At 45.4% G+C, this 11,026-nt stretch overlaps 1 protein-coding gene across 1 annotated transcript in view; it reads left to right on the top strand.

Moving 5' to 3' along the window:
* Positions 1 to 11,026, top strand: part of LOC106805026 — a 38,767-nt gene that overhangs the window by 24,888 nt on the left and 2,853 nt on the right. The window contains 3 exon segments of the mRNA XM_014806495.1: positions 4,452 to 4,596; positions 5,260 to 5,295; positions 5,298 to 5,380. Of these exon segments, the coding sequence (XP_014661981.1) occupies positions 4,452 to 4,596; positions 5,260 to 5,295; positions 5,298 to 5,380 (264 nt within the window).

Below are 11,026 nucleotides of genomic sequence, written 5' to 3'. Positions count from 1 at the left end.
TACATCATACATATATCATACATACATACATCACATACATTCGAGTAATAATAATACATAATACATACATATCATACATTTACATACATACATAATTAATACATTACTATACATATCATCTACATACATACTACATACATACATATCATACATACCTACATACACTACATTCATACATGCATCATTCCATCATTAACATTACATACATACATACATAAATACCATACCTATCATACATACATACATTACATACTACATACATACATACTATCATAATACATACCATAATACATACATACATCATAGCATATATAACATCATGCATACTACTGGTCGTTGTACATACTACATATACATTACATACTATACATACTAATACATACATAGCATACATACTACATACATAATACATACATACATACATAATCTGAGTATTATGCGGAGTTTTACGTCATTCCATACATACTATACATACAGACTATGTTGCGGCTGACATAATATCATACATATACTGCATATACATACTACATACGGTATATAGCATCAACATATACATACTACTACATGCATCCATACATTACATGACATACAGTACATACTACATTAGCATACATACAGAATACATACATACTCTACATCTACGTTACGATACATACGATACATCATAGCAACATAGCTACGATAGCATAGCTAGCAACAGTAATCTACGAGACATAGCAGTTGACAGGTAATATACATCCTTACTGATACGATACTACATACTACATACATGACATACATACATACATAGCATACGATCAGTTACGATAGCCGTAGCTAGCATAGATACGTCAGTACGTAGCATACATACGATAATTACATACGATAGCATTACAGTACTAATCCATAATAATGATATAATACTATGACATACATCGATACTACGAATCATGTCTACATACTACATACATAGCAGTACATAGCATACCTCTGCTACATACAGTAGCTCCTTAGCATAGCATAGCTACATAATACATGAACTAGCATAGCGTACGATACATAGATACATAAGCGATACCTACATCGATACTACATACTGCTACATAATATGATACATAGCATCATACATAGCGATACATAGTACATACATGCAGTAGCATACATACAGTTACTACAGTACATTAACATCATACATACATACATGACATACATGGATAATACATAATACTACATGACATACTATATACTACATAGTATCATACATTTTTTACATTTTACATAACAGTAATAGATACGTCGTTTACATAGCATTACATAATAGGCATTACAATACATACTATACATACTTAACTAATTTACATCATTAATATTTAATACATCATATACATACTATACTCATAATTACATACATACTATACATACATACTACATACATCATACTACAATACATACGTACATACATACTACATCATAGCATACTACATACGTCATACATTACTACATACATACATACTACCATTACATACATATCTACATACATAACAACATACATACATATAATAGCATACATATACATACATACATACATAGCATAACTATAATACATCTGCATAATACATACATACATACATACATACTCATATACATACATAATAATACATACATCTAACTAATCACATACATACATTACATACATAATCATACATTCTACATTACTACTACTACTACATACTACATACATAATACTAATACATACATACATCATACATACATCATACATAATACTATTACATCATACATACATACACTACATACATATACATATACATACATATCATTACATAATACTAATCTAATTAATAATAGCATACATACATAATATAATACATAAATACTCATACATACATACATACTTACATAATACATACATACATATACATACTACTACATACATACATATACTACATAATCATACATTCTACATACATACATCACATACATACATAGATATACATCATACCAATACATCAACATATATTTCATACTACATACTACATACTAATACATACAGTACATACATCATTACATCATAATACTACATCCTACATACATCTTACTAACTAATACATACTCATACATAATACATACATAATCTATACATACTACATACTACTTACATTATACTACTACATACATACTACATAATACATACGATAATACATAATACTCCTCTACTACATACATACTACATATACCTTACATACATACATACATACATTTACATCATTACATCATAATAATACATAATAATCATAATACTACATACATACATACATACATATACATACTACATCCTACATACATACATACATTACATAATTAATATAATACATAACATACATACTACATACATCCTAATACATACTACATACATAGTTACATACATAATACTCTTACATACATACTACTATTACTACTACTACATTCATACATACATACATTACTATCATACTACATAATACATAATACTATACTAAGACTTACAACATACATACTACATACATAATAATAATACTAATACATACATAATATACGTACATACATACATACATGCATAATACATTAATACTACTTACATACATACTACATACATACATAACTACTTACATACATTACATACATAAGACGTCATTACATACATATAATACATAATAAATAATACTACATTTACAAATACTGACTCAAATATTTATTAGATATGTAGTTGGATTTAGTGCATATTCAGTTTATGTTCTGAATGGATCACGTAATTATGGAACATTGTAACGAAACATTCCACACCACGCCATAATTACAAATTTATTCTAATAAATTTAATTCATAAATCGCAGCCTTCCCTGTTCGTGTGGGCTTTGCGGGTCCGCCTTCTGAGTCTTTTTTTTTTTTAGATTATCGGAACGATGTTAATTACCGAATGCTTTCTACGCCATGGCTGCGGTATTCGTTATGACACTGCTCCTGCCTCTCAGACTGTCACAGCATTCTAGCTGTGGGACGTGCGTTGTTGCTGACCATGGATAGTCCCCAAATAGATTAAGAAATTATTTTAAGATTTTATTTATAACAGATGTGTTTCGCCTTGCGAGACGTATTTATTTATGTAAAACCATCCCACACCATGTCTACAGCTCGGTGAATGGACGCGGCAACACATAAAGGATTAGTACGGTAGAGTGACCACCAGGTGGTGGCCGTTTTTGAGCCAAAACATTTTCTCCTCCGACATGTGCTATTTATGTAATAATGCCGTCTTTAGTTTGTTTTTATTTAAGAAATTTTAAAAAAATTATAGTATTGATTTTTGTTAGGAAAGAACCTATATACACATGCTTTTTGATCTGCGTGTAGTTTTCACTGCTTTTATTTAATTTAAGATTACCCTGATTTTTAATGCTTTATAAGAGCCGACAATTACTGTTTATTCTCGACTTTGGTTCACTTCTTTACTCTCTAGTGACATGCGATTGATTATACGAGAAGGTTCTGAAGCACCCCGATCTGTTCTGTGTGTTACTGCCTATAAAAGCGCGTTTGTATCTGTGGTCGCGTGCGATCCTCTGCATGCGTGCATATGGTGTGCGTTGCGCGTCGTCTGATGCGTGTATATGTGTGCGTGCGGTGTCCTGCGCAGCCGTGCTATGTGTTCGGTTGCGCGTCGGGGCTGCATGCGTGTAATATGTGTGCTGTCGGTCGTTGCATGCGTGATATGTGTTGCGTTGCAGTCGTCTGTATGCGTGTATATGGTGTTCGCGTGCGGTCGTCTGCGGCGCGTGCTATGTGTTGCGGTGCGGTCGTCTGCATGCGTGTATATGTGTGCGTGCGGTCGTCTGCATGCGCGGTAAATGTGTGCGTGCGAGTCGTCTGCTATGCGTGTATTGTGTTGCGTGCGGCGTCGTCTGCATGCGCTGTATATGGTGGTGCGTGCGGTCGTCTGGCTATGCGCGTTATGTGCTGCGTGCCGGTCGTCTGCCATTGCGTGTTATGTGTGCCGTAGCGGTCGTCTGCGTGCGTGTATATGTGTGCGTGGCGGTCGTCTGCGCGCGGTGTATATGTGTCGCGTGCGTCGTCTGCGGTGCGTGTTATGTCGTGAGTGCGGTTACGTCTGCGTGCGTGTATATTGTGGTGCCCGTGCGGTCGTCTGCGTGGTGTATATGGTGGTGCGGGTCGTTCTGCATGCGTGTATTGTGGTGCGTGCGGTCGTTCTGCGCGCGTGTATATGTATGCGTGCGGTCGTCTGCGATGGTGTATCTAGGGGTGCGTGCGGGTCGGTCTGCATGCGTGTATATGTTGCTTGCGGTTGAAGGTTCGTACTGGCGGTGCTATGTCGTGCGTGCGGTCGTCTGCTGCGTGTATATGTGTGCGTGCGCTGTCGTCTGCTTGCGTGCATGGTCAGCATAGCTTGTTGCTTTCAGATCGATTTGGCTGGAACAGCGTACTTCTGGGGCCTGAAGATTGAGATCGGACTCACACTCAACTTCATCCTATGCACGGGTCTGGCCGTCGACTATCCCGTGCACATGGGCCACGAGTTCATGTTGCATTCGGGCAGCAGACAGAGTAAGTGTCGTAGTCGAAGCTGAGATAGAGAAGAAAAGAGCGAGAGAACGAAAGAAAAGAGAGAAAGCGAAGAGAAGAGAGAAGGGAGAAGGGAGAGAGAGAGAAGAGAAGAGAAAGGTGAGAAGGGAGAGAGAGAGAGACAGAGACAGAGAAAGAAGATAAGCGAGAAGAGCAGAAGATGAGAGAGTAGACTTGAGAGCAGACTTCATCGCCGATTTGGGGTGAAATTGGAAAGAGAGATGAGAATAAGTCGTATAGAGGTATAGATGCGGGTCCTGCGTGATGAGCTAGAGATCAAACTAAAACTAAACCAAAGCTAAAACTGTCGATCCAAACTTGGTATACGTGTATAAAAACTAGTGAGACGTTTGTAGCAGCCAGTTTAATTGTGCTAACACTCATATGTCGCCAGAGCTTGCGTTTTAACATTTAGGCTACTGCGTCACATCGGGTTTCAACGAGTTTCAACACCGTTTACTACACCTAACAGCAAAAACTGATTCACATTGTTATTCATCATCATAACCATTGCAATTTTTAAAATAGACATTAAATTTTTAACGCCTTCTATGTTTAATATAATGCGCGTTGATTTGACGCACTCTCAAACAAATTGGACGCGTGACGTCATGAGGTGTGTTTTTTGCGGGATGTGTTTTGCAGCTCGTGCTGACATGTCGTTGAAGCACATGGGGGCGGCTGTTTCTGCGGTGGTTTCAGCACATTCCTCGCCTTCATTCTTCTCTCGACGTCGACTTCGATCTCCTTCCAACAGTTCTTCAAGGTAAAGAAGCCATATATATATATATATATATTATATATACGTATATATAATTGTGGACATCTAAAATAAGATTTCGAGAATGTTACAGATTCGTTCCATATCAAGGATCTCTGTGATTTCCTATTCCCCCTGCCCCCCTCTCACTTACCTCTTAGCCGACCCCAATCTATTTTTATCCCCCCCCAATATCTCTTTCATCGCTTCCTTCTTATCTTTCTTCTATCTATCCCCTCTGTCTCCTGTAGCAGTGTTCTGTCATTCATCTCTCTCTCTCTCTCTCTCTCTCTCTCTATCTAGCGCTCTCACAATTTCTCTCAATCACCATCCCCCTCTTCTCTCTCTCTCTCTTCTCTCTCTCTCTCTCTCTCTAACTCGTTCCTTTTATGCGTATTATCGTAACTTTTATGGCCGCTTCATCTCGGTCTCTCTCTCACTCCCTCTCTCTATACGTTTATTCTCTCTTTACTTGCAGACCTTCTTCTGCGTTGTGCTGTATGGTCTCTTCCAGCGCTGTTCTTCCTGCCGTTTCTCAGCTGGATCGGACCGGCCCTTACCGCGCGCGACACCGACGACGAAACTGTCGCAGGAACTCGTGCCGCTGTCACCGATCGGTAGGCTCCGACAACCCGCCTTCGCAAACTCCGACTCTTTCTATCCTGCACGCACTACCGACGAGAAACCCGGGCTGGATAGCGGGAAGAGCACGGTTTCGGTGATGATGGTGACGGCAAGAAAGACGCCGCGTCGTCTAACGGCACCCGCGCACGCTAACCCACCTACGGCGCCTACTCTCCCGCCGACGTCAGAGGGCGCTCTGGTCCACTGTCAAGTCGCCGCCGCGAGCGAGGGCGCCTTCAATTGCAAATGCTCCCGCAGACGTGTCTTTTACGTTCGACAGCGTCGGCGAGTTCATCACGCTCAGCCCTGCCGATGACGACGTCGACTTTAAGGCGTCGCCTGACGATCGACGACGAAAGTCTTTCGACGCGGTTGTAGTTGCTATGGTTATAACCCACTTACGCTTGGTGTCTATTTTTTCTATCTTGTTATGATGAACTTGCCTGCTATAGATAATCAGTGGTTCTCAACCTGGGTGCGCGAGGGAGGTGCATACATGTTGGCTGGTTTCATGTTACAAATCAAAATGAGCGTTTCTCCCGTTTATTATCTGCATATTTTGTCGCTACATGCGTCATTTAACTGTACAGGGTGGCCTGTACCTACGAAATGGCACTAATTGTAAGTTATTGTAGTATTATAATTAGCAATAAGAGCTGCATTAGGAACAACAGAAGCGAGAGATATTGCGGAGAACCGAAAATGACGGGCCTCCAAACAAAAGGGTTGGTTGAGAACCAATGCGTATATTGACGAAAAGAAGATGAATGCATGCTCGTTTTCGTCACGTATGTTCGTTCAGCTATATATGCACAATGTAACCTTAGTCGCTTACCTCTGATAATACAGAAGCATGATTTTCCACTGTAGTCTCTGTAGAACTGTCTATACTGCACTTCTGCACCGCAATGAGTGGTATTGGGTTTCGCGTTCGTTGTAGTGCACAGTTTTTATCAGTATTCTGCATGCCTTCGCAGTTCACACTCACTACTGCTAGGACGACAGTGTACGCGCGTGATAATTATTGATAAAAGTCCATAATTCAAGCAGTCATTATTTATATAGAAAGGAATACGTATGTACATAAAACTATGCGTTGTTATCAAATATTTCTCTCGTACGTAAGTTACATCTTCTTTTTTGCGACAACTTTATGATTCAATGGGAGCTATTCATGCATCACGTGTCACAATATATATATATAATTATTATATATATATAAATAGCTGCGAGATTTGTCAGCATAACTGTAAAAAAACGATCGCAAGTTTAACGAGTCGAATCGCGCAGCACGGACATGTGTAATATCGAATAATGCATTTGTTAAAAAATCGTTGAAAATTCTGCCGAGATGACAATTAGGCCCCTGACAGTACCGCACATAGCCACAACATTACTTCACACTCACACTCACACACACACACACGCACACGCACACACACACACACGCACACGCAAACACAATTACACACACGCACGCGTACACACACACGCACGCACACACACACACACACACACACGTGTGCTAACACCACACTACTACCGCCCCCCCACCTGCCATCGCCGCACGCATCCTAACAACTATTGATCAACCCCTCCACCCGCTTCCCCTAACCCCGCGCACAGGCCTCAAGGACGTCCAAGGGCAAGCTGGCGCGTCTGCACGACATCTTCACGCTCACCGCGCCGCGACACCGCTACGTCGGCGACCCGGTCATCTTCGGACAGCGACAGCGCCTCTTCCGGCACGACGACAAGCAACCGCGGAAATCCGGCGCGCGCGCCGACCGGAAGTCGCCGTCGTCGTCGTCGCCATCGCCGACCGACGGCGTTGGTGTTGCCTCGGCGACGTCGTTCACGGCGACGGCCATCCACACGAAGCTCGACACGACCCTACTGAGATCGCCACTGTACGGCGGCGGCGGCGGCGGCAGTAGCGGCAATGATATTAATCAGCACTCGTTCTTCCACTCAAAGTCCTTCTGGCAGCTGCTCGACCTTCAGCAACAGGCGCAGCTAAACGATAAGCTCTCGCAACAGGCACAGAAAAGCGATAAGCTCTTGCGAGAGGCACAACTTAACGATAAGCTCTCGCAACAGGCACAACTTAACGATAAGCTCTCGCAACAGGCGCAGCTAAACGATAACCTCTTGCGGCAGGCACAACTAAACGACAAGCTCTCGCGAGAGGCACAACTAAACGATAAGCTCTCGCGAGAGGCACAACTAAACGATAAGCTCTCGCAACAGGCACAACTAAATGACAAGCTCTCGCGACAGGCACAGCTAATCGATAGGCTCTCGGCAGAAGTCGCGGAGAACGGCGGCGCCCTCTACAACGTGCCGGACGTCGAGGCGACTTCAGACTACGCCACTGACAGTCGCTCGTCTCACCGACGCTCCCAGTCTGCCGAGGACATCTACAACGAACCCTTCTCCCCTTCTCCTCCTCCTCCCTCCTCCTTCGACGAACTTCCCCCGCTGTGCGCATACCACCGCGGCGTCGCGGACGGCGGGACACGCCAGCGCGTCGACTCCATTGGCAGGCGAGGTCGCGCGGGGTCGGGTGTGCCGCGGTGGCGGGCGGTTTCCGACGACGCCATCTCTGCAGGTCGGCGGCGGTGGGAGCGGCGGCCGGACACACCGCGTCGTGCCGTCTCGCCCACCTACAGGGTGCGCCGCCTTTCCCGCGGGACCGCCTCACCAGGGGGTGCTGACCCGCTGTACAGCTCCGCTCCCGTGATCGCGCGGAGCGGCGAAAAACCCGGAAGTCCGCTCGTCTCGACGCATCGTGCCGCGCTGTACACGAGCCCCGCCAAGCCGCGGAGGAGCAGCGAAAATCTGGAAAGCTGGGAGAACGGGGAGAATCGGAGCGCGGCCGAACTCGTCGGTTTGCGAGAGAACCACATCCGCAATTCTGCCATCGACGACGACGACGCAGACTACGACATGTACGCTAACATGCCGCGCAACTACGCTAACAGCTACGACCGGCGCGGCAGCCGGGTCACCGGGGTCAGCGGCGGGGTCAAACATGCCGCGCAACTACGCTAACAGCTACGACCGGCGCGGCAGCCGGGTCACCGGGGTCAGCGCACGCTCGGTGTCGCCCTCTGTATCCTCGCGATCGACCATCGACCTCGGCAGAGATCGCGCGCCGCCGCCGCCGCTCGCCTGGATCTGTCCGCCCTGCGTCGCCGGTGGACATCAGGAGGCGTGCCCGACCGCGCGGCGTCGCTACTCGCTGCTGGCAGCGAGGAGATTCGACGGCGGTAGCGGCGGCGGCGCGGAACGCCTGGCTAGCGTGGAGGAATATGGCGGCGACGACGGCGACAGCTACGAGGGACGACAGGGAAACAGCGACGGCAGCGCGGACACGGAGGAAGCAGAGGAAGCAGAGGAAGAGGAGGAGACACCACGGGACGCGTTCCTCTACCCGAAGCCTTTTTCGCAGTCCCGCCCGCCGAGCACGAGCCGCGCGTGCCAGACCGACGCTGTCGCCGCCGTGGCGCCCCCTGGCGACTCGCAGGATGCCTCCGATGCCCGCACGCGATCCACGACCGACGACGCCTCGTCGTCCGTGTCGTCGACGGCAGAGGAGGCGACTCCTGGCAGCGACCCCGATCAACAACTCGGCGTCGACGCCACCGACCATCGCCTCACCGAGAGGGTGGTGAGCGAGTTACTACACGTGTTCAGACAGCACAGGGGCGAGGAGCGGGGCGCTGCGGCGACGCCACCAACGCCGCCCAGAGACACCTGGTGGCGCCAGAAGCGCATGCGATTCGAGAGCAAGCCAACCTTTTACACCGACGGCAAGGAGAGGTCGTTCTACGGCTACTGAAGGTCACGGAGAGGTCGTTCTACGGCTACTGAAGGTCAGGGAGTGGTCGTTCTACGGCTACTAAGGTCACGGCGAGGGCGTTCTACGGATACTAAAGGTTAGACTGAGGTCGTTCTACGGCTACTGAAGGTGACGGAGGAGGGCGTTCTACCCGCTACTGAAGGTCACAGAGAGGTCGTGTTCTACGGCTACTGAAGATCACGGAGAGGTCGTTCTACGGTCTACTGAAGGCCATGGGGTGTCACAACCACGTGACTGAACAAACGCCTGTACGTTCAGACACTCGAAAAGGCTATTGCCTACTGGAAACTTGGACACTGGAAAGGACATGGCATTGCGGAAGCCAGAAAATTCACAGGGCCAGTGTCTCCAGTTCTCCAACCTGTTTTTTCATATCACAGATGTTATGCTGTTTGTTGATGTGATGCGTGATGTTGTATGTTCGGATAATGGAAAAGACGTTTCCCGGCCATGGCGACTATGTTTATGGCTTGAGAGCCCGGAAGAGCGCATGAGCAATGCCAGTCAGTGCTACGGTCGCTGTACAGGGATTGAAGCTGTTCGCTCTACGATTTGCCACCTGCCTCTCTCCACTGTGCTGTGAGCAATGTTCGTCGCTCTCTCTCTCTCTCTCTCTCACTCACTCACTCTCTCTCCACAAGAAAAGCAATCAAATTCGGACAGCAATTAGGTGTGACTCGACTGATTTTCGATTACCGTGTTCAGATATGCGAAAGGATGTTCCATGGCTTCCGACTAGTCCTAGAGTAGTGAACGACAGGAGCATATGGTAACAGATTGAGAGAGAAGGGAGTAGAAGCGAGGAAGAGAGGAGAGGGAGGGAGAGGGAGGAGAGAAAGGTTGTATGATGAGCAATGTCTTGCCTTGCGTGCGTGGAGCGATATTCCGTGTTATTGTATAAGTGAAATTGATTACTGAAAGAATTACTGGTATTTGTTCATTTCGTTATTTGTTCAATGTATCATATTATTTACATTTACTCTTACTCTCTCGCTCTCCTAAATATATATATATGTATAAATAAATAAATATATATATATTACATACACAGTGTGTATTTTACTCGGATGGGATAACGCGTGTATGTTTCTTGCAACAGTATGCCCGGTGTAAGATTGTACATCCAATGGAAGTGATTGTGCGTGTGACGAATTTCAAGCTCG

Source organism: Priapulus caudatus, unplaced genomic scaffold, assembly GCF_000485595.1.
Source record: "Priapulus caudatus unplaced genomic scaffold, Priapulus_caudatus-5.0.1 Scaffold97, whole genome shotgun sequence".
Taxonomy (NCBI): Eukaryota; Metazoa; Priapulida; class Priapulimorpha; order Priapulimorphida; family Priapulidae; genus Priapulus; species Priapulus caudatus.
Note: the sequence above shows the minus strand (reverse complement) of the source record. Positions and strands in the feature narration are given on the sequence as shown.